Genomic DNA, 25,627 nt, shown 5'->3' on the forward strand with positions numbered 1-25,627 from the left:
CGTGATCAACTCCTGCCCGGAAACCTATGTCCCCACTGTGGAAGGACATGTGGGTCCAGAATTGGCCTCCACAGTCACTTACAGACACATTGTTAAAACCGTGCTTATGGAAGACAATCTTACTCGGCTACGAGTGATTGCCGAAGCTCTATCCAAATCATCCATATTCCAAAAGTTACAGTTGAATCCATATCACCAGACATATACAAACGAAAAATAAATCAAGTACATAACAAAAACTATATTCAATCTATAAAAACTCAAGTCCTACAGAGAGCTTTCTTAACCCAATCATCTTAATCTCTTGATCTATTAAAAGGTTTAACACTTCATTTCAAACATTCATTAACCTTTCTTATAATGAACTCAATATGTTAACATCTGATTTGCATTAATTCAGCTACCCAAATATATTAATATATTGTAAGCCCAGGAGACTTACGTACATGGTCCCAAACGGTGTCTTTTTGTATTGTATATAAATTTCTACCAATTTGGCAAAAGCTTATTTTGTCTATTTTCTGCTACTATATAGGAAATTCTTTGTCTTCTGATCTCACTGTTTGACATACTTTTTTTATAATTGGGCATAACAGGATTTCATAGGTAACATATTTGTGATTTATTATCTTCCGATATTTATTCACCATCTTGCACTTCCACCACATGTGAACAACCCCCCATTTCTTCTTGACATTTTCAACGTAAGGGAGAGTGGCTCTTACTAATTTTATGTACCTTGGCTGGAGTACTATACCATCTTGTCATTACTATATAGTTTCCTCCTTATGCCTATGTTCAAAGAAAATTTGTGAGCCGCTTCCCCTACGTTTCTACCAAGAGCTCTCCTATCATTTGTGCCCACTTAATCATGCACTTTTCAATTTGTTCTGGTTCTGTTTGATATTTGAATAAAAGCGGATATATTTTTGCTGGCCTGCGTGTATCAGCAACATAAAACTACAGGAGTCCAGTTGTGCTAGCAGGACTTGTTGCATTGGCTTCTGCTAGTGTTAGTTTCTGTATGTGCAATTTCTAATGCCTTATCATTCAGATACTGAACAGGAGAAAAGTCCAAATCGTTTTTAATTTTTAAGTCCAGCTGCAAATAGTACATGCTCCACTGTCTCACACTGAAATAATGAAGACTTTTAAAACTGCTTAGCTTTGAATGGATCCCTCCTTAAGCCTATGCATGTTGCATGGCCTTGGAGGATTAAATTTGGAACCAATTTAGTTAGGTTTGGACAAGGGAAATCAAAGTTCAAATCCTTGATCAACCATTATGTTCACCTTGCAAAGGTGTCTTGATGGTAAACGCAGGACCAGCGCCGGGGTTGGCATTGTTTGGCATCTTCCAAGATGGCACCAGGGCTTGGTCCTCACTGCCATACCTCCTGGAGTCCCCTGGCTTTTGCTGCTGTCAAGATAGATCAGTACCTTCCAATGGGCAATTGTGTGGACTCCGCAAAGGAAATGACTAGGCAGTGGTAACTGTGGGGAGGAGGGCCCATTCAGAGAGGGAGCTCCATCCAGAGACTCTTGCCCACCAGCATAGGACTTATCAGGACTTGTTGTAACTCACAGAATCAGGCACGCAAGAGAACCGCAAGGACCTAGACATCAGAAGACTGTACAGTGGTACCTCGGGTTAAGTACTTAATTCGTTCCGGAGGTCCGTACTTAACCTGAAATTGTTCTTAACCTGAAGCACCACTTTAGCTAATGGGGTGGCCTGCTGCTGCCGCGCCGCCAGAGCACGATTTCTGTTCTCATCCTGAAGCAAAGTTCTTAACCTGAAGCACTATTTCTGGGTTAGCAGAGTCTGTAACCTGAAGCGTATGTAACCTGAAGCATATGTAACCCAAGGTACCACTGTATTGTAAAGGCATGGGATGTGGTCCACATGTTAAAACTAAAATAATTAGTCAGAGCAGGTAGAGAATCTAGTGTTACACTTAATAGAAAAGTGAAAGCTTTTTTTGGTCATGTTTAACAAACTGCAAGAAAATGCTGGCCCATATATTTCATTAGGAACTTTGCAAAACACTGTCAAGGACTGAGACAACCTCGTAAATGCATCATGTTTATGAAATAAAGGCTTCTTTAAAAAAATGTGATCCATTATATAGAAACTTTGCATTGTGTTAGTGAGTTTGGGAAGGATTGTGCCAAGAATATATTCTGATCACTGCTTTATTCTGGCAATGTGTGAAAACATTACTCAACCTTTCAATCTTTATAGAACAGATACCAAACTGAACTATACTGAACCATGAACGCTTCTAAACATAAAGGATAATTGAGTGCAGCAGATTTGTGGTTCACAAACCGTTCCCACTGAATAAAAGCACAGGACACAAGCATTGGGTTTTACAAATTTATTTCTAGACTTTTAGGGGAGGTCTTTATTCTTCTTTCTTTTGCTGGAAACTTATCTGTTACAGGTCTGTTGGTGAACATGTGCATTTCAGACCAGTGATGCCAATAAGTACAATATTATTATTTTTTTTAAAGATACAAATCTGATTTGTTTTGCTTTCTATAGATCGTTATAACAATGTGACAAATAAAGCATCTCTGTTGGCACGTGAACCCGCTTATCAGCATTTGGCCTTTTAGTACATACAATACTTAAAATTTTGCAGTACACGCTGCCGCTTCTCAGTGAGCAAAACATAATATAACCAACAACCACTAACTCAATAATCTTGTTTGGTTCAGAGACACAGAGATGCCACAAACAGAAATGTCTATGAGGTAAGCAGTAAGAAATGTTCCTGAAATTTGGACAGAATGAATCCAGTCCTCGTGGGTCCTGCGAATGCTAGAAGCCTTACAAGCCTGCTGTCCTTTTCCATTTGAATAAGCTTAGGTAGGATCTTAACTGCGTTTGCCCTCAAAAATGAAGTTCTAATTCTGTTTTGGTTTAGCAGCATACAGGCAACTAGATTATTCTTCACCATACAACTCTGTTAGCTGGCTTACTTAATGAGATTTACAGGTTGTTGTTTGTATTTTTTTTTTTAAATTAGCATTATGCTATAATTAACATCAACAAAAACCCTAATATATCATAACAGATTAAACACACACAATACTTAAATTCCAGAAGATAACCTATCATACCGCATGATGATTCCCCAGTGATGGAAAGCATCGGGCATATAAGAGTTATATTATAATGCACCTTTCATATATCAAATGTGGCTAATAACACAGCTTAAAAACTACTATGATAATAAACCCCAGATCAGAAAAAAAAGAATCCACTTTATAAAAAAACAAAACAAAAAAACACATAACCAAAAGAACCTGACATTACTCGATCTTCTGAAATGTCTGCTGTTTTAACATTAGCACAAACTAGTTGCAAATCGCGAGACCCATTCAGAATAATGTCCAATGCAGCTTGCAGTAGAACTATGAGGCATTGTGAACGAACATTAAAACCTGATCTAAACACGGTTAACTGAAGTATGAGGTATTGTGAAGCAGGAACCTTTTTTGGAATAGAGCAGTAAATCACATTAAGTAAAAATTGATCACATAAAAAAAAAAAATCTACCAAAAAATGTCAATAATATAATTTTCTATGAGAAAATTTAAAACCTATAACATGGCAGTATATGACATTGTATAACAAAAAAAACAAAAAACAAAAAAAAGACCACAAAATAGCAGCAAAACACAATGACAAAGATACAGAAAAGCAATGTTAATTTTTCTTTTCAATTCATGCTGGGAATTTATCCATAGCAGCTCAATAAAAAAAATGGGAGCGTCCGCTCCTTTTTTTTTTCCTTTTTAAAACTTTTTGTTTTGTTTTTTACAATCAACACCTTAGCGGCAGTTTCTCACATACATTTTGCCATCACATTCTCCTCAAGCATCAACTTCAACAGCTATGTCCACGTCCCTTCAGCTACTTTCTACAATAATAATAAAAAAGATACATAGCCAAGATGTGCAAATTTTCTATTTGTAGCTAAATTAAAAAAAAGGAGGGGAAATACACTGGATTAAGAACTTTTCTTTTCTTTTCAAGTACACCAATTCTACACTTTTAACTATGGCGCTTTCTCGTGGTTATTTTGGAAACAACTGGGCCGAATGTGTTACTATCTTGACATGTCCTCATTTCTTAGTAAGATGAGTTAAAACTGCAACATCAAGGGCAGAAAGATCTTTTTGTTTTCTCAGAATCAAGGGGGTGATTTATTTTACAAATTATACTGGCCTTCTGAACATCCTCTGCAATAAATATTCTTTTTAGCCTTAACTATAAATTATATATTTTAGTGTTTAATAGCCTTCAGTTGTACAACATCTAGAGACAATTCTCAAAATATGTGTCCTATAGGTAAACCTTTCAGGCCCCTAAATTTATATTTTTTTAAAAAAATGAATTGGCACCAAAAGATTTCTAAACATCTCTCTTCTATTGAAAAGGTTAGGAAGATATCCTGGCAATTTTGTGAATGCAATTTCTCTGACTGGAACACAACCCTTCAGAAAAAAACAACAACCCCACCTTTCCTCACACCATAGTTAAATGCACTTGCTTTGCAATTCTGAGTTTGCACACAAGCACTTTATATATATATTTATATATTTATATATATAATTTCCAAACCATTCCATTTGAAGAAAAAAAAAATTCCCACACACACAAAAAGAAAGTATTTCCTATACCTAATGAACTGAAAGTGCTTTGAAATGGAATGGTTTTAAAACAACAATAATAATAAAAAAGAAGATAAAACTGTGGATTCAACCTGGATATAATTAGGCTGTGTATCGTTTGGGTGGAAACCAGCACGTTTTTGTACACTACAAAAATAGGAAGGTTACAAAAATATATTATATAGCTATTGGAACTTCTCTTTAATGTTGGAACAGAATGTCGGATCTTTTCCTGGCTATGCTAAGCTGGAACCCCTAGAAGCCTTACACACAGGTAATCCACAGGCACAGAAGATTAACATATAATAATGCTGATTGCTAACATATACTAACGTAAAGGTTACATTAAAACCATTTATAAGGTGAAGAGGATAAAAACCTAAGGGGATAAAATAAACATTTACAGATGAATTATAAAGTGACTAAATGCATAAGCAAGCAAGATACAGAAAAGCCTAGAACTGCATTAAAGCTATGCTTTTTAAAGGAAAAAAAACACACACCCAAAACACATATAACCTATCTAAAAAAACACACCCTCTTCTACTTTAAAAATGGTTGGCTTTTTAATATGCAAGAATCAAATCTAATACCTCCCGTGGAGAGACTGTGTGTGTGTGTGTTAATGCCTATTTTTACAACATAAAGACAAAAACACTTTAATATATAAAAAACTAATTGATTATTATTGTATAAAATCTTCTATTTTTGTAGCACAAACCCCTGGAGATCATGCAAATACTATTTTTTTTTTCTTTTTAAGACGGTTGAGAGTGAAGGGGGGGGGTTGTCTGTTAAGAGTCACAAAGGGTAGGAAGGAATAGCGAAGAAAAGAATGAATGACATTTTCCCTTCTGGTATAAAAAGTCCTGGAGAAAAGGTTTTCCTGGGTGGGGGGAGGGAGGGGCGGGGGGGAGAAGATCCTGATTCCACTTCCTTCTCAGATGCCCTTTCGATGTTTGCTGGTACTGCCAAGCAAACCCAACTGCAGAAGTCCTCCTTAAATATTCACATCTCTAACATCAGTGGGTGTGCAGGAAAGATCAGCTTCATCTTCAACAGTCTTTGTTTCTGAAGATATGTTGTGTTGCTGCGCCTGGCGTAGACTAGATTCAAGGAGGGATTCAATCTGTTCTTGGCAGGCTCGTAAACAATCCTGCGAAAGAGAAGGGGAAAACACTTTAGCAAAACAGAGAGAAGTGTGCACAGCCAAACAACTTATCCCTAGAAAGCAAATGGAAAAGAGTAAGTCATAAATAAGCCATAATAATTCAGAAGTGGCCACCACTGTGTTCTCCAACTCAAAAGCCCAATGCATGTGATGCAGATATGAATTTGGAGGTGGGAAGAAGAAACAGGAGAATGCCTGGTGACCCTGGCCTCTGATGTTCACTTTGCTATTATATCCTTTATTCCTTGTAACCTGCTTTTCTTCCCCAAGGGAAGCCCAAAGCAGCCAACGACCCAATTCACACAAAATATCAAAATAATGAATACAGGTAGGAACTGTTTTGGGAGTGCCCGATGCGTGTGCTGCTTTTGGTGCGGCGCAAGCCAGGTGATTCGCAGGGCCCTGCAGCACCAAAAGCCATGCATTTTTTAGCTCTGTGCTGCCCCACATAACAGCTGACTGATGCGGCATTGCAGCCATGCCAGCCAGTTAAGAGATGTTAGGTGCCAAACTTGGCACCCAGATGTCTCCAATTCCTTGCAAAAGGCTGGTTGCCACTTGTGGAATGCAACTTCTGCTTCTGCGCATATAACTTCCAAGTCACCCAAGGCTGAAGACGCAAGTATCACCCATGGAAGAGGGTGCAAGTGTTCATTTCAGTAAAAGGTCACCACTAATTAACCTAAATGGTCCACAGCTATTATTCTCAACAGAAAAGCCAGTAAGCAAGCAGACCACTGGAGCATCTTCTCTAGGTCTCCTTACAGGACAGAAGTATCATCAACAGCTATGAAGTAATCACTGGAAGATTCACCAGCTGGGTTTTGAGGCTTTGTCTGTCTTTCGAGGGCGCTCCGAGCCGCTTCTCCAGTCAGTTCAAAGGAAGTAGCTCCTTTGCACTTACAACTGAATGAGTAAAGAAGCCTTCCTGTGGAGTAGGGGTGGGAAATTCGTAGCCCTCCAGGCCACAGGGAACTGTTGGGACTCCAGTTCCCATCAGCCTCACCAGCATTGCTCAAGGCTAGAGATGATGGGAATTATAGTCCAGCAATGTTTGAAGGACCACTCTCCCCCCTCCTTCCCTCCTGCAGTGCACAACCCAGTCAATAAACAAATCTAAGAGAGAGCCTGAACTTTGAATCACTGTCCATATTTGCTGTGTGAGCCTTAAATGCTCATTGCAGATATAGGCTTTTTCGGGCAAATGTATTCTGAAGTGAAAACTTAACATGACACTAAGCATATTAAATAATTCCGCATGAAGCCCAGAGCCATCTTTAGTTTCCCATTCAATGGCTATTATCATATATACCATTGGTTTTCAACTGATGGGTGGGGACAGAGTACCAGAGTATGGCCTGATCTAAAGTAGCAGAAGCAAACAGATAGTAAAAAATTAAGAAATCCATGTTTGGGTTATAGGTAGGTTTCTGGTCTGAAATGGCTGAAGACTATAGATTTCATATACACAACATGAACTAGGCCATTTCATGTATGCAACAGAGGTCAGAATGTATAGAAAGCTATTAACATATAGGGTTGTGTGTGGGGTTTCTTTTGCCAGTAGTTAAATGGTAAGCATCCATTGATGTCTAACTACAGGAAGGGCTTTAAAGAGTACATCATAGATGAACCAAGCTATTTTGTTAAATGCCGGCATTGTAAAAACAGCTCAACGAACTTAACATACTCTGACAATATGGCAAACTTTTCTGTTTTCAAAATACTACCCAGAGCCCTTTTATTGTATTTTATATGTCGGCCGCTAAGTACTCATCCACACTGTCTACAAGGAAAATGCATTGAGATAGGATATTTTAGGAGATTTGGAAACGTTTAAATAGCGTAAGAACAGCAAAAAGGAGAGTTTTGACATCTTAAGAAGAGTAACAAATTGATTGCGGCATGAACTTTGAGTGCCAAAGGTCTCTTCCTTGTTGTTTCTGCAACAAACTAACATGGCTACTTTTCTGGAATTGGTCCCAAAAGGATCAGCCATGCCAACTAGGAATTAAGACTGGAATGAGACCTGGTTGATCACCAGCACATGCATCCCTGTGTGTTGGTGGGATACCTTCTTCAGTGCCAAGTGCTTTAAATAGGCAAAACAAACAATCCCACAGCAGTCTGCCGAAATTCCTTTGGCTCACTGTTTACTCCTGTCTTTCTAACAAACATCGCAGAAGCTTTTTTCAATATGTTTAACTCTGTGTATTAAGAACTTTGAAGTTTCCTTTTGGGATTGCCTTTTCTGATTTAACCTATGACATGTGCTAGCCCTTGCGGTGAACCCAGTCTTCCATGATAAATTGCCGTCAAAAGTGTTAGGATGTGCATGACTGAGAATGAATGTTGTTTTCCTGAGATGGTGACCTGCCTGCTGTTTTCTTTATTTTCCTGTTTCAATTCTGCCTTCATTCAGAAGCTTCTTGTGTGACCTACCAGCTTTTCACTGATTCCGCTGCCACAAGAACCTTCTCTACCACATGGCATTTGGGGGGTAAAATAAGATTAAAAACCCAAGCAAACAATTCTCTGCAAGCCTCTTCTGAGAGAGAGGGAGGTTAATCCTACCTCTAAGCAGATCAGACCATCAGTTACAGCTCACTGAAAACAAATAACCTTTGACCTTTACTGGTTTAAACTCTAGTGTAATATTTCCTCTTCACAGAGAGACAGTATTTTAAATTGCAAAAAGAAACACCCTATATCCTAAAGCAATTATGCCACAGGCACCCTACACAGCGCTGGCTTTTCTTAATAGATACGAATATGGTGTTTCCATACCTACTCTGATCTCACACATTCTTATTTAACCCAAATAAGAAATATAAAAAGAAATATATAGGCATTTTCACAAGGGTTTTAAAAACAAATTCTATCACTTTCAGAAAGTTTGGGTAAAGTTGTGAGTTTGATTCAACCATAACTGAGCAGTATAGTCAACAACTCCATACTGAATGAAAGCATATTATATTTTTTCTCATATTCAAATGCTGGCCACCCACCTGTGATACACTCATCACTTGAAGGTCCCCTGTTGGGACTCTGTTAAGCTCAGTGGCCAGACCAATTCCACCTATCAGGAGTCGCTCCCAACCTGATGAGATCCAGGTGTTTTGAACACCAACTCGCATCAGCCCCAGTCTGTAGGGCTGTGCTGGATGGAATTGGTGGAAGCTGTGGTCCAAAACACCTGCAGGGCGCAAGGTTGGGGAAGGCTTACCTATAACACTTAAGAGGAACTCATATTCTCTCTCTCTCTCTCTCTCTCTCTCTCTCTCTCTCTCTCACACACACACACACACATTAACAACTGAGAAAGCATTATCAAACCTATAGACGTGGTCAGAGTTCTAAACAAAGCAAGACCTCTGGCGTCCACAAATTCCAGCTGCTCCAAGGGGGCACAGGTCTTACCCCTAAATTCATGCTGTAGTTTCCAAAACTCAGCACGACATCAGGGACAATCCTCAGCCCCCTCCCATCTCTATGCACAGTAAGCATGCAGTTCATTTCTGTCACACACTTCCAATATGGCAGTCACATCTTACAACTACGGTGTTGACAGAGACAAGCCCCAAACTCTTCTTCTAAGCTTGGAGGTAAGGAACACAATGGTCTCGGCAGTCATCACCACCACCACTACTACTATTATTTATTTATCCTTTGCTCTTTTCCCTGACGGGGACTCATGCTGTGAAGATACTTGAAAACACAGTGTGATGTATCCCCCAGTTCTGCTCTTGGATTTGGAAATCGCCACACACAAACACATGCCCACCAGAAGATGCCTTTGAAGCAAAGTGCAATGTTGGAAGGATCTCCTGGATTAGGCCAGTGGCCCACCTTGCCTAGCATCTTGTGGCCAACTAGAAGCCTGTGGGAAACAAGCAGATACCTGAGCACAGCAACATTCCCCCGTCCTAAAAGCATACTGCCTCAGTCAGTGGTGGTAGAACACAGCCATCAGGGATAGTTGCTGCTGAAAGCTTTCTCCTCCATAAATGTCTTCTAAAGCCATCTGAGTTGATGGCCACCCCTGCTTCTTGTGGTAGCAAATTCCATACTGGGATCCCTACTCTCTTCTCCAGCTCCAAAGGCCAGCTGGGGCCTGCTCTTGTCATGCTGAGTTTCCAAAGTGAAGTCCAATTGTGGAGCTGATACCTCAATTGTGGAGCTGATACCCCAATTGTGGAGCTGATACCTCTCCCAGGATTTGGGCTGGAGGAATGCTGAAGCTCATCAAGCTTGCTAGAGGGTGACTCGACACTCACAAGATTTGTAAAAACAAACAAAACTGGGTGCATAGCACATATGGTTTTAGGGATTGTGACCAAAAGATTCGTTATCACTGGAGGGGACATGCCAATTTTTAGCTCCACGCTGCTTCTTCTCCCCAGTGATTACTGGCAAATCTTTCAGCAGATGCAGGGAACTCAAGAGTTGGTACTGATGTCTGAAACTCAATTTTGAGCTTTGGAACAATTGGGGTATCAGCTCCACAATTGAGGTATCAGCTCCACAATTGGACTTCACTTTGGAAACTCAGCATGACAAGAGCAGACCCCAGCTGGCCTTTGGAGCTGGAGAAGGGAGTAGGGAAACTCAATTTTGAGCTTTGGAACCAACTAGAACCTTGCTGTTTCTGGCTTTCCCTTCTCAATGCTTGACATGAATGTCAAGGGAGTTACCATGTGCCAGACACTGTGGAATCTCAAAAACAGCAAGCAAAACTCATCCAGCATCCCATCTTCTCCAAGGCCTCATGTGAAGTGTAGGGCTGCCATACGTCCATAATTTCCCGGGCATAGCCGGAATACGGCAGTCAGAAACTGTCCGGGTGGAAATCACTGGAATGTATGGCAGGCTCAACAACTTTGCCAAAAGCTCTCACTTTGCACTAGGCATCCAGGGAAGAAATACAGTGCTGACTCTGTGATTATGTTTTTGGAATCCTGTTCCTTAGAAACTAATATATATTTGATTGCATTGGGCTACAACTGCCTAGTATTGAATTATTGGCACCATCAATCGATAATGACATTAAAACAGGGAACCTGTGGATTATGAGAATTGTAGTCCAACAACCTTTAGAGGGCATCAGATTAGGGAAAGCTTACTTAGAGCTTGTTCAGACCAGGCCTGAAAGTTGTGAGCAAATGAGTGTGCTCTACTAACATAAAGACATATCTTTTTACTATAACTAAGCTGTGATCAGGCTGTATGTCAGTCAATTTGGGATTTGGAGATCAAAGAAAGTAACAGAGACAAGTTAAGAATCCTGCAATATTTATTGCCTGGTCCACTGTGGTTACAGACAAGATGCTCGCAGTGTGAAGCCAAACAAATTCCAATGTATTTAACAGATAGCATCGAAAACAAATTGAATGTAGCAATTTTCTGGCCTTGAAATGAATGTCAGGAACAGAGCCGATGGAAGACAGCCCAAGAGTCTAATGGTGGCTATCTGACTTCTAATTACCACTGATCAAAAGCAAAATGGGAAATTGGACTCCTACCAAAATGAACCGTAAAGGAATTTCAGTCAGGTGCTATTAATTTTAGCTTTTACTTTCTCGTGGTTAAAAGTAAAAAATTAACCGTAAATTATTATTTTTTTTAATCCTCTAGCTCATCTATTCCAGCCAAGAATTTTAAGTATATTTTACGATGTTCAAATGAAATGAAATGTTGATCTCTGTGGTTTTTAAACTTTAAAGTTGACGACTGTGTGACACATTATGAAAACCCATGCACTTGTAGAAGATAAAGTGCAAGTTCTAAGCACTTTAAGCAACCCAGAAAAACTTGGGATTTTTGTGCCCTCCTGATTTTTGGACTGCAACTCCCATCCACCTGATGATTATGGACCACCAGCCTCAGCCAGGAATGGTGGCAGCTGTGGAAGGCCACAAGTTAGCTGGTCCCCTGTGCAGACAATGCAGCAGTGGTCTGACTTGGTTAAAGGCAGGTTGCCACGTTCCTACAGTTCAGAAGCTGCTATTAGATAAAAACTGAGCTTGAAAAGCGGAGGCATCACTGACATTCAGCCCCTACTGCCAAAGGGCGGTAAGCTTCAATAGCTAATAAAAATGTTTTATTTACAGAATAAGCCCATTTTTCTTTTGTCCAATGCATTTTTAGTACACCATACTCCTTGGAGACACCTAAAAACAATTCAAAAGTATGACAACATAAAATTTAGCAAACTGGAATTATGTACAGACACATCAAGCCATTTCTTTTTACATCCATGGAACCTCAGAGATTTTTAAGAATGTGTTTCTACATAACGTTCATGTGCCAAATTTTATAATACAATTGCTTGAATCACACTCTTGTCTGTAGCTGTGTCTAATGATGAACATAGTAACTCAAAATGCATGAGGCAAGAAATTGAGTGCTTCTGTAAATAAACAAACCACAAACCATTTTCTCTAGCACCTTTTGAGGTTCACCTCCTTTCTGTGGTCAGGAAAATTTAGTCCCAGTGCATACTGAACAGAGTTCTCTGGATCATAGCTCTTTTGAAAGACACTGGTGGGTTGAATCCAAAGAAGAGAAAATCTTTGGAAAGCAGCTGTGAATGCTATTCCCAAGGGCTTGGACAAGCGCTAACAGAAAGAAATTGCACCGTGTTGTAGGTACTAGGCTCCATAGATTTTCTCGTGCTTCCGTTTGTGCAAGATTTTCAGCAAGTAACCAAGCATCTTAGGTTTTATATTTCCTGTGTAAGGTGAAAAGGTAAAGGACCCCTGGATGGTTAAATCCAGTCAAAGGTGACTATGGGGTGCAGTGCCCATCTCGCTTCAGGCCGAGGGACCTGGGCTGGCATTTTGTCCACAGACAGCTTTCCGGGTCATGTGCCCAGCATGACTAAACCGCTTCTGGCACAACAGAACACCGTGACGGAAGCCAGAGAGTGCACAGAAACGCCTTTTACCTTCCCACCGCAGTGGTACCTATTTATCTACTTGCACTGGTGTGCTTTCAAACTGCTAGGTTGGCAGAAGCTGGGACAGAGCAATGGGAGTTCACCCTGTCGTCCGGATTTGAACCACCAACCTTCCAATTGGCAAGCCCAAGAGGCTCAGTGGTTTAGACCACAGCGCCACCCGCTCCCCTATTTCCTGTGTAACACTCCAGTGTGATGTATAAAACGCTCCTTCAGAAGAGGACCTTTGGATCCAAACCATTGTTTTCAATTATAAAAATCCCTCTTTCTGAGAAAAGCTCAAATATTGACCAAACCACATAAGAATGTCTTGTTTCACATGATTCAGAAGACCACAATGCAATAGACTCCAGTTCCATCTTATGCATGAAAATATGCTTAAATATAATTTCCTTTAAAATCACGATCAGTGCAGGATAGCAGGTCATTTAACTGCTGCGGAACCCCTAAGTCAAATGTATTGTACTGGACAGAGGCAAAGTACAATGGAGATCCTACTTGGTTCATTGGTAGACAAGACTGCAATTCAGGTATTAAAGCCAACTTAAGTTTACCACACAAGTTGAGAGACAGCAGAGGCAAGGGCACTAACTCTAACCCCCATTGGGCTTCAAGAGTTTGAGGTCAACAGGCTGCAGTAGAGACCCTGCTCTTCCTAGGCACACTCCCTAAGCAATGTATAGCCTGGAAAATCGACGTTGTACAATGCTGAGGGAGCCTCCATGTCTTGACAGCCACCCTCAAAACGTGTAGAGAGCAACTGGGAAAGGGTAGAGCAAGTGTGCACATCCCTGCTCTCCTCATTCACATGTTCTACTTATTTGTGAGTTCAACATCTGTTTAAGGCTGACACCACTTTGTTCCAACATTTGAAATGAAGCCAAGGCTTAAGGAGTGAATTTAGACCTGGTGCCACTGAAGCGCTTCAGGTACAGTCTTCAAGCTGAAGTTGTGCCACTGAAATCAACCAGTTTTGAGCATGACCAGGTGACTCAATCCACCTAGCACTACCACAAAACACATCCTTCATTCAAGACAACAGGGGGATCATTTGTGAGCTCTGCAAAGGCTTCACGAAAAATGAGGAGAGTAGATCAGGCTCAGGTAAACTGCATCCTGCAACCCTGACACTAAATGTAAGTTAGCGCTGCCTTCAATGAAGCGTTCTTTCTACAAAACAAGACACAGCTCTGTGGTGCTTCCTTCAGCTCCTAATCTGGCATCAAATCAAAAGTAGGCAGGATGTGATTTAAAAGAACCTAGTGCCAATATTGCTTCTGCAGGCTGCTTTTCTCAAAGTGTCTTCACTATTCTCTCTCTTTTGCTATGCAGGCAGGTGATGGATCAGCGCAGGCATCTATGCTGCTTGCACTGACTGAGCACATCCAATCCTTTGCCTATAGCCAAAACTTTGGCAGCATGAAAGACAAATAAAAAATAACACCATGAACCCATGTATAATGCAGAAGTGAAGCAAGCATTTGCAATCAAAGTAGCACAATATTCCATTCATTATGAAGTCTCAGGATGTTAAGGAACCTCATTGTAATTGCGACAGCTCTTGTTTCTGCACTCTTATATTTTCTATATATTTATGGACGTATGAAACAAGGAATGTTTTAGCCGTGCCTCCAAGATTTGGTTGCAGGCCTCAGGGCTGACTTTATTTGACTCATTGTTGGTGCTTGGAGACCCCACAAGAACCTTTTTCCAAGCATCTTTTTATTGGGCTTTCACATTGTTCCAGCACAAAGCTAAACTCTGCCCCAACTTCACACACCATTAGGGCATGGATCATTGACTTTAGGTCTTCCTTGTAGGCTCCCTTCCTGCCCATTCATTCATGAAAGGTTTATTGCTCACTAGTTACTGATGAGCATCTCCAGGAAGCTGCGGGGCAAAAAGAAGAGTCCTATGAGGACCATCTACCTTTTCATGAAATAATGGGGCACTTAAAAAACAAAACAAAAACAGCTGGGATGGGGAGGGCTTGGAATTCAGTATGATCTACTGTGCAGGTCTACCTTGTTGTAAACCATTAAAATTCTGTTAACATTTTCCCCACAAATAATTTAGCAATATAAAGACTCTCAGGAGTGGTTAAAAAAAAGAGAGAGAAAGCTCTGTTCACTGCAATCACTAGTTCCTTGACTTATTTTAAGAGCACTTGTCCACACGATTTAATTATCTATAGAGCAGTACAGCCTCTGAACTTGTCCTCTTAAATTAAGAGTTTCTCTTTTCCTTTCTTGGTATTTCTTCATTGAAAGGCTTGGAACTAGTGGTAGCATTCAGCCCACACAATACATAAAGGAGACTTTTGGGTACTAATGTGAAGATGAAGAAGGTGACCGATGTGAAGCAACTTTTGAGCCTTGCTTTGATTTGAGGCCCACAAACAGACTAGATGCCCCCACCCAGGAGGCACCAGGACTACGGATCAAGCATCACTTACCGGGTCACATTTGATGACTTTCGAGAGGAAATGTGTGAGGCATTGGTAAGAGAGGAAAGCGTTGGTGTTTCCAAGGTGAAGGCCTTGCACAGCAGCTACCACACTACCAGCTGCAATCATGGAAGGTGGATTTGAAATAAACTTAACATCTGTTGGGGGGAAAACAAAGAAATAGAAGTGAGCTTGCATATACATACCCCCCTACGCTCATGGGTGCAAATAAAGGCGGCTGACCCAGCGCACAAAGGTTTCCAATGGGCAGGCGCTAAGGTGGCTTAACAGAGCGTGTCCATATGCATCTAGGCTTACTCCTTTTCTTACAGCATCTCTTGGAACATTTTTTGGCCCAGCTCTGTGAACAGTCCCATGAAAACCAACCTGCATATAAATTCACCCATGCAGTTGTTTCCTTCAACGAGATGTGTTGGTATTAGCATCCATGTTCTGCTTGCAAGCCTCCCATAGACATATGGTCAGCCACTGTGAGAACATGCTGATGGACTAAATTGGCCTTTGGCCTAATCCATCAGAGCTCCTCTTCAAATCCCATGCATAGATTTAGGGCTTTGTGGTACTTTATTGCACCAAAGGCTGTAGCAATTCCTTTGAAACTGGACCACCATCTTGCATTCTATTGTTTTTCAGGATGGTTCAGTCTCCGGCAGCTAAAAGAACGCATTCATCATCAGACCATGAGTTTGCAAGCAAAGCCAGTATAGAATCCCCCCCCCCCCAATAATTTTTAAAGCTAGTATAGAATCCTGGTTTCAACACTGTTCAGGGAGAGCACATTTAGAGGTTTTCTAATTTTCTGTTCAAGTGGTTTCATATAATCAATCTATGCAGAACAGCATCCAACAGCCCAAATGTATAGTACTTTTTAAAAGCACTGCTGAGTCCAATGAGATTAACTCTGAAGTGAGTGGGACTGCAGTTCAAGGTTCCAATCCTCCATTAAACATACTTCTGACCACATACGCTGACCAAAAATTTTACTCTTTCTAATAAATAAAGGTGGAAACTTGAACACCACATATACAAGAACTTTACCACTACAGTGAAATAGAGAAATTGGATGTAAATGGGCACTTCCTCTGGTAAATGTTTTGCTTCAACCTTTCCCATATCTGCGACTGCCTTCCATCTGGGCAATGGGGACTTAGTGTAAGGGGGTCCCAAGAATTGGCAGACAATAAGCTACATTCTGATATGACACCACGCTGACAAGAGCCTGGGCCCACTTCCAAACTGCATTGCTGTAGGTCTTGCGGCAAAGCCACTCCCATGATTGCTTGGCCTATAGCTGCCATAGAGAACGTTACAGCCAACAAAAAAGCAATCATTTACATTTTGAGGCTAAGGCTCATTCTAAGCAGGCATGTTTGATTCATGCCTTCATTTGACCATGACCAGGAATTAAGAGAGGGGGAACATGTTTCAATATCTGATTGTCAGGATGAAAGCAGAAAATGCCAACCTATGTACATCAACTTAGGAAACTGCTCCCAGCAGCTTGGAGGCAATTCATCTCCTCGCCTACAAACCCCAAACCATCTGAAGAATTGCAATTTCCCTTCCAACAGTCTACTGTGCTGAACACTTTCTTAAAATCGTAAATATTTTAAATTGTGATTTGCAGCTGCTCTCCAGGAAAACCAGTGTGAGAATATTTTATCAGCAAAATCACCTCCAGGACTATGCAAAAATCATTTCTTTCGCATTCCTTCTTAAATGTAATGGCTTGCATTCAATTAAGTCTTACTAAGAGTAGATCCATTGAAAATACCTTAGTTTGTCATGTCCTTTAAGTTCAATAGGGCTACTGTGAGTATCCCTACCCAATATTGGCACCTTGTTCCAATTTAAAATGTTGACAGTAGGGCAATATGCCCTTTTAAAATATTGGGAGGTGAGAGATAGCTCAGTTGGTAGATCGTGAGACTCAATCTCAGGTTTGTTGTTGAGGGAAATCACAATTCAGGAGCATCTGCACTCTGCGGTGCAGAGCAACACACGTTTAAATGCTCAAAGCCTCAACTCTTAAATGATCCCCTAAGACATGGACTATATGTATTGCTGTTTAAACACTATGCCATGTTGCCTGAGATTACCTTCCTACTTTTCATTTTACAAAGGCCTGTGCCTAGGCATCAATAAATTTTCAACATCAGCCCCACTGGATGAATACACATCAAACCAATTAACTGCTGTACAGCTTCTAAAGGGTTTTGAAGAAGCACAGAAATGACCACCCTTATCTGGCATTCTGACTTCTACATCACCCAGATTCGATTCTTTTTCTAATCTTGGAAACTTTGCTTTTTTTTCAATTTGGAAACCAAACCAAACCAAACCAAAACCCCAACTCCAAAATGGGCAAAGTGATCATGAGATCATTCAAAGAGTAGCAAGTTTGGGAATGCACAAAGTACTTCCTTTTAAAGTGGCGAGAGAAAAAGGAAGAGGAATTCCTAGTCACACCCTCTTTCTTCCCAAGGTGGAAAAGCAATAATGAAGTTTAAATGACCGGTTTGTGCCTGTCCCTATAACCACTCTAGACAAGCGGCATGGACAGACTTTTTGTTGCGACACAACAAGGAATTATTTGTGGCAGAGACCACTAATTTCAGCATATTAATCAGGGGGCCCCTCTCGGCTGTAATTGGATGCTCCCAAGGGAAGAGTGTGGCATCATTGTCAGCCTCCATTGCCTCATCTTGCGCTATTGAGCGCTCAGGAACAAGGGGGCTTCGGTGAGATGAATTAGACCTGACACAGCTACAATGGGGAAGGGGGCCCCTCAATTGAAGCACACATCCCCAGTAGCCTATCTGAGACTTCATCCAAAAAGAATAAACAACTTCAGTGTTGTTAAAAGGAGAGGAGGGGGGGGGAGGAAAGAGGAGAGAGAAGAATGCCAGCCACCCTGAAGGGAGGACAAAGCAGGCATCTAGGCGCTGTAGCGCTTTAAAAAAAAAAAAATTCCTAACAAGGCAAGTCACCCCCTTTTCCTTTTTAAATGGAGCAGCAATTCCATCCGTCTGGAGAGCTGGGGGCTATGAATGAAAATCTTTTCATTGAGGCAAATCAAAACTCCGAACATAAATCACTGGCTGCGAGATGCAACAGGTTTCAACTGGTCGCATACCTTGAGACTTCCAATTTTAGAAAGGCTCGCAGAATAGGCGAATTGTGGCAAACGCATTTCAAAGGGAGGGCTTTTCTCCAGCAAAATCACATTAAATAATGATAATAATCCTCCGCGGAAGAAAAGTGTAGGGGGGGGGGCGGGGCGGAGCAGCAGTGGCAGACCCAATTATGTTTAGACAGCCGGAGGAACAGAATGAAACCCCGAATCTCCCAATATTTGTCCCAATTAATCGTTCTGCTTGTTTAGAGCAGGGCCTTTCCCCTAAGCAGTGGTCTCAGCTTGGATCAATGAAGCTCACTTCATTTGTGTGATCTGTGCCTTCCTTGGCCATGCCAGGGCCCTATTCATTAGGCTAAACAACTCGTGGTAATTTTCCCCCCTTCTTCTTCTTCCGTCCCAAGCCTCCCACCACACAAAAGGAGTCTTTGGAGAAAACATATTCAAAACAAAACAAAACAACACACACACACACACACACACGTGAAAGAGAGAGAGAGAGAGAGAAATTACAAGGCAAATCCAGTCTGGTTAAGACAGAGAGCTGGAGGAGGACATAAAAGGGAATTCCTTTTAGCATCACCTTTGCTTGTAATCTTCTTTATATCTAGAACAAAACCACACTTCTAGAAATCCTCAAACATTTGTTTTACCCTGCCTTCACCTCATTTAAACTTTTTCGCCCACTGTTTAAAAGTAAGTAGTTCTATTGCAAAGTCCTCTAGGAACCTTCCCCCTTTATTCCGCATGAAGTGGAAGTTGTGCTCTAATGGCCAAACGGACCTTTAATTCAATGGGGTTTTGGATGAAGCCTCAGCAGTAGTTAATAAAACAGGGTTTGTAACTCATCCAGATGGGAGCTTGGCAAATTAGAATAGCAGAATGAGGAAACAGTAAAAACCAATCCTATCTGTAGAAAGGCCATTTCCAGATCTCTGTCTCAGCAGCCCTCAATTAATTTTCTTTCTTTCTTTCTTTCTAAAATGTGGCTGTTAAGGATAAATTCACCACATAAAACCCTATTAAACACTGTTTACTTAGGCAAAATTCCCACTGACTTCATTAGGATTGGGGGTTCCCTTGTTGACCTCCACACACTTCTTTTAAAAGCCTGCATAGAACATTTTTCTGGACAAGGTTTGCATTCACCAATTCATTTTCCGGTTCTACATATGGCGTTTAGAACAATGTTTAAGATAGGCCTCTAGACGTGCCTTCTAAACCAGAAACGTAACAACACTGACAGCAGATCAAAGAACTTGGCTCTTTGCAAGCCTCCGACCTTTGAACTATTCTTGTTTTCATCACTGTGGAACTGCTGCTGCCAGCGCAATAACCCAGGTTAAACATCCCCATATCCAAAAGAGGACGCTGTTTGGGGGTAAGAAGCAAACAAACAAACAGGCTCGAAAACCCACTCTGTGGTTACAAGGCTTGTCTCACCATTGGGACTTGCTAGCTTGCTCTAAACAAATCTATTTTATATCCCAAAACTTGATTCTTTTTACAGAGCACGCCTGCTCATGTCTACTCAGTGGCAAGTCTCAGTGGATTCAGTGGTGTTTACTCCCAGGTAACTGTGCTTAAGACTAAAAACTATTTTTAAAAAGCAAATAAATGCCCTTATGTTTTTAAAGAGCATGGTGAGGAATGCATTTTCTAGAAAACCCTGAGCTGCATACAGTCCTACAGTTAGGCTCAGGATGAAAGGCGAGATTGAAAAATATTTACAATATTTACATATTTCTCTTTGGAGAGTCTGCGGCTACCTCTCTAAACCAACCCCTGCAGTAGGACGGCCTGTTTAAAACCAACAAGGGGAGGTGTGTGTGTGGGGGGGAATCTGCTTGTTGTTTTTCTTGGATCTTTCCACCAAATACATCTCAGGTGTGACATCACAAACTGCTGGGCTTTAACCTCAAGCATCAACTTGGATTTTAAATGCAATTCAAGTTTCCAAACTCAGAGAAGTCTATTCAAGCTCAATTGTCCCGTGCCAACCTGGGAAAATGACAAATCGCATTTCACCAATATAAACACTCCCAGAATGTATGCAAAAAACACCGGTTTGATCCTCAAGAGTTAACACTGCAGGCTTCCGTTCAAAGGGAACGTGAGCATTGGTGACCTTTGCTTCGTTGTCCTTTAGCCATTTCCAAATCATTCTTGCCACACTGGAGGAAAACTAATTTCTCTCCCCCCTTTTTTAATATTCACCCCCCCTTCCCCATTTGGCCTGCTGCAAAAAAGCACCAGCTGTGCTACCTGAACACTAGGAATGCAACAACACATTTCCAGTCTCAGCCTCCTGCTTGTCGTTTAGGGGGTGAAAGGAATAAGGAATAGGAATAGGGTGATTGGAATAAGGAATCAAAGAAATGAAACGACAACAAGGGAAGTGGCAGGGCGGGGGAAGAGTGCTTAAAAGCGCTGGCATGCGCACGCACACACAAAGATTGCCCTTGAAACAAAAAACCAGTCCCCTCTCTATGAAATCCTGGAGCTTTGTCATAGTCTCTGGCTCCTCCCGCGGTTTCAAGCGCACATGGCTTCAGCACAGCACGTGGTCAGCAGGGTGTGGACAGCAGAGACTCAGCTCTTGGCCAGAGAACTTCTACGTTGGGCCCACTTCTACGTCTTTGCTCCTGCCCTCTGCCAGCAGCACTTAAGGATTGGGAAGGGGCGGGAAGAGGTTCAATTCTAAATGTTCCAGAGAAAGCGGACACAAACCCTGCACCCCCCAATGACTTTAAAATGGCAAGAACAGCAGCAACAAGAGAGGTAAAAAACAGGTTTCCAAGGCCATCCAGCCCTGAAGCTCTTGGGCACGACGCTCTGCAACGGACAACTAATCTAGCCACTTTCCCCCAGGCTGAACCACAAAGCGATTTTCAGCCTCGAAACAGAGAGGAAATGCCTCTTTCTGGCAAACTCACCTTTGGCAAAAGTAATCCGGGTTCTGGAAAAGGAGACACCTGCTTAGTGCATGAGCTAAGCTGAAAATTTAGTGCCCAGTTTTAAAGGGTGCGCCTATGGGATTCTGGGCAGCGGGTAAAGGGAGGAGGGTGTGCTTGCTGGGGTACACAGACACACAACACGCCTTCTGGAGAGTGCAAGGCTCATACCTGTAGCACATAGAGCCACAAAAGTCTGGGCGTGTTTACGGATGATCTGCTTGCTGTCCTCAGCCACAGGCATTTTACTTAGAAAATGTTCAATAAAGTCATGAGGGGTCATGGCAGCCAGATTCCATTTCAGCTTATTCACCAGAAGCAGTTCCATTTGCTACAAGGGGGTAGGGAGTGGAGGAAGAAAGGAGAGAAAGAGAGAAAAATGTGATTACAAAGTTCCCTTTATAAGCACCTGGAAATGCAGCGTTTGTTGGCAGAGTAGCTATCCTGACACTGTATCCTGAAGTCTGCTTCACTTTAGGTGCCTTGCTTTGTGCAGGAGGGTGAGCCCCGCCAACAAAAAATGGGCTCTTGCCAAACATGGCAGCAGCCATAATGCCACCGGAGGAGAACAGAAGCAGGCGGGAAAGGTGCCTTTCCACAGGAAAATTACATAATTCTGTTCCCTCCCTCCCCCCCCACCACTCCAGCCCCCCCACCACCCAGCTGCTCTGAACTAGCGCTCCATTAACCAGGCATGTGGCCGGCCGGATGAGTTTCTACCGCAAGAGGGCGCCAGCCACCCATTTTTCCGCCTCTCCCCCATCTTGTTACTATATTTCTCCTCCTTGTGAGTTAATAATAAGGGTTTAACATATTAGGGAATTTTCATTCGGTTAATCTACTGCACAATATGGGCTGCAGCCGTCCAGAGGTTGACTTTATACACTGTTGCTAAAAATATTTGTTTACTCCCCGCCACAAAAAAAGAAAGAAAAGTGTGCTTAGGATTGCAGCTCAGCAAGTCTGTCTCCTTGACACATGTTTACTTGGAAATAAATCCTAAGGAGTTCAATAGGGCTCACGCCCCACAAGGAATGTGGAAGGGATATTATGCACCCCTGGCTTTGTCATTCAGAAATCTCAAGAACCATATTGGCCATATCTGTTATTTCCATTCAGGCAGTCTAGAAGTTTGTCTGGATAACGCGGGAAGAGCGCACGCCGGGGAAAGCCAGACACAGTTCTCAAACCTCAAATGTGAGGTGTGGGTTATGATGGGGATATAAATCTATTTCTTTTCCTTGCTGAGGTTTATAGCTTTGTTTCCCTGATGAAATTAAATAGGAAATTACCAGTAATTCGTTGGGTCTAATGGAGTTATCAGTGTAAATACACAGTTTTTCTGCAGTTAGAGGAATGGTTTCCTTCATTTTCGAAGCCACAAACATGCAGGTAGCTCCCAGCAGTTGCAGGCGGGTTTTCTTGAGGGGTTCGAAGGAGAGATATCGGTCCAAATAGTTCATAGCCAAGGGGAAAACCTCCTCTTCACATTTCTGCTCCTCACAAACCTGCAGGGGAAAGAAAGCCTGTTGAAACCAGCACTTTAAAAAGTAAAATAAAAAAACCTCAAGGAGTTCCCCATGCCTTCTGGCAACCAACTTGCTTTCAGTGGCTATGAGGTGGTGAAGGGGAAAAAACAAAACAAATTAAGTGAATTTCCTCGAATAAAAACAAATAAACCGACGAAACGGTGCAAGAGAAGAAATGAAAGAGAAAGTCGCAAGTTGAGCAAAATGTGGCTTTCAAAAACGTGGTCGGCGTTCGGGCAAGAAAAAAGAAAAGAAAATTGGAGCTTTTGAGGGGAGCCCTATTGAACGGCAAGCCCCCCCAAAAAAATATTGGGGAAGGGGGTTTCAACCCGTTGGGGGCCACGGCCTAGATGCCCCCTATTGGCTCCCCCTGACTTGGGAGCTGCCGACCCCCGCTTTCGTCGAGACACAAAGGTGGCGTCCAGTGAGGCAGCTGCAAGCCTTTTTCCCCAGACGTCATCTTTTCAAAAAATATTTAAAAATATTTAAAAAATCTGCAGAGCCCCCAAAAGAGTCTGAAAACACCGCCGCGGGGGTCCTTTACCGATCCCCCTTGGGATGAGACCCGGGGGACTCTCCAGGGGGACACCCCGAAGTCAAACTCCAGGGCTCCCCAATCCTCTTCTCTCTCTCTCCCTCAGGAAGCAACGTGCGACATTTGCCAGCGCCCTGGCTTTCAAAAATTAATTAAAAATAGACCGCAAGCCCGCAGGTCTTCGCAAAAGGGCTGAAAATGTAGCCCAGACGCCCCTGGTCCTGATGGGAACCCCCACAAACACGTGTCGCCGACGGAAGGCGAAATCCACACCGGTTTTTGCCGGGCGACCTTGCCGACAAGTTCGTGCAGCAGAAGCATGTCTTCCAAGGGGGAAGCCCAGAGGCTCCTTCTGCTCTCTGAACAAAGAAAAGTTTCCAGCAGCAACTCCCCAAGATCTGCAAGCCAGGAGCCCGATCCCCTCTGCCCGGGGTCCCCCCGGGAACCCCACTTTCCTCTCTCCCCCTCCCGCGGGCTCCTGCCTTTCTAATTATTAATAAACACTTGGCCTTTGCAATAAAAGAACAAAGATGGCGCATAATACTGGCACGGGGAGCACTTGCATACGTGTCCATGGATATTAATTTAAAATAAAATCCTAGTCCGATTCATGGCAAGGTTGAAGGGCTGCCGAAGAATCCGGAGGGGGGCATGCTCCAGGGATCTGCCGATCCCACCTTTAGGATCCCGCAGAGGCACGAGGAAGGGGGGCGTCTTTCTGAAACTTCCAAAACTCGTTTCCCCCCTCTCTTTTTTTGCACGAATTGACTCTATATACTAACTCGACAAGCCCCCCGTTATTGGTGACAGCGTAAAGGCTGCATTCTAGCTTATCTAGCCCAAGTCTATATAGGAAAGAGGGGAAAGGCGTGGAGGGTGGGGGTGGCGGGGGGTAGAAATCAATGCTTCACAGTATGTTTTAGGGTGCAGGAAATTGGAGGGGGGGTAAAGAAAGACAGAAAAGAGAGGAAGAGAGACGCTGGGACTCCGGAATGGTTTTATTGCGAGAAAGCGCAAGCTTTTGCAAAGCGCGTTTACCAACCTCCAACATCCAAGTGGCCACTATTTTCCTCATATATGGTAAGATCTCCTTCTGCACGCACTTGAAGTAGGAGACCGAGGGCGAGCAGGTCTCCTCTGCTTTCAGCATCGTCTGCAAGACCCTGTCATTGAGCAGGTTGGTGTCTTGGTAGGCTCTCCTGATGGTCTCCACTTCACAGCAGAGCAGCTGATGTTCCATGTCTGCCGCCTCCGCCTCCTCCTTGCTCCTTCTCCTGCAGGCGCAGCTTTGCTCCAAAGGACTGAGTCAGATTCTCTGGCTCTTCCCCTTCCAGGAGTCCCTCAGATGCTGCTTGCTGCTGCTGCTACTGCTGCTACAGCCCTCTGGAGGCTGCAAAACTTTCTAACTTCCAACAAAACTCTCCTGTATGAGTCCCCCCGTGACGTGACTGTTGTTAAGCAGAGATCAAAGCGCGGGGAGAATGCGAAAGAGAAGGGAGAGGGAGAGAAGCCAAAAGCAGGGGGCAGAGCCCTAAAGCCATCCCATAGGCTGCAAGTCCTTCCCCCTTTGCTTAGCGGAGACAGAAGCAGGGCTTTTAATGCAAATGCAAATGAGGACAAGGGCTCGCTTTCTTTCTTTTTCTTTTTTTCCCCTTTTCGGGGGAAGGAAGGAGGGAGGGAGGGAGAGACAGAGACAGAGAGAGGTGGTGGGGGAAGCCCAAATTGTCTTTCCACTGGATCAGGCAGAATTTTTTAAAAATGGAGAGGGCTCCGGCAGCCGAATGATGAATGAGACTAGGCCACACACAGACACGGACAGGCAGTAGGGGCTTCGGGCTCCTTTTCCAAGGAAGGGACCCCACCGCCACTACGGTGGTTTGGAAGAGATCATCTGCGTCGTGGGCCATCCATCTAGGAAACCAGCATTCTTAGCCGTGTTTATTTATTTATTTTTTTAAGTTATTATTTTAGAAGGCAAGCTCATTTTCTGGATAAGTTAGGAAAAGAACCCGGGGCAGCTATTCTAAATACACTTTAAGCACATTGGGCTTCTTTGTATGAGTATGTACGTACTTAGGATTGCACAGAGGGCCGAAGTTCTTGCCACTGACTAGAGAAGATACAATAATAAAAAGACGATCCAAATTATTTGTGGCGTTTAATTTTGAAGTCCAAGCAGCCTGAGTCTAAA

The 25,627-nt window shown here is 42.6% G+C and overlaps 1 protein-coding gene across 1 annotated transcript; it reads right to left on the reverse strand.

Annotated features, from left to right (window-relative positions):
* Positions 1–2,366: 2,366 nt before the first annotated feature.
* CCND1 (cyclin D1) lies at positions 2,367–24,980 on the reverse strand. Its single transcript, XM_028728711.2, has 5 exons — positions 24,479–24,980; positions 22,665–22,880; positions 21,544–21,703; positions 15,271–15,419; positions 2,367–5,842 (listed from the first exon to the last, which is right to left on the reverse strand). Exons 1-5 carry the CDS (start codon positions 24,674–24,676, stop codon positions 5,687–5,689), a joined length of 879 nt encoding a protein of 292 aa, XP_028584544.1. The 5' UTR covers positions 24,677–24,980; the 3' UTR covers positions 2,367–5,686.
* Between the last annotated feature and the right edge of the window lie 647 nt (positions 24,981–25,627).

The sequence above is a fragment of the Podarcis muralis genome, chromosome 1, assembly GCF_964188315.1.
Source record: "Podarcis muralis chromosome 1, rPodMur119.hap1.1, whole genome shotgun sequence".
NCBI classification, from domain to species: domain Eukaryota; kingdom Metazoa; phylum Chordata; class Lepidosauria; order Squamata; family Lacertidae; genus Podarcis; species Podarcis muralis.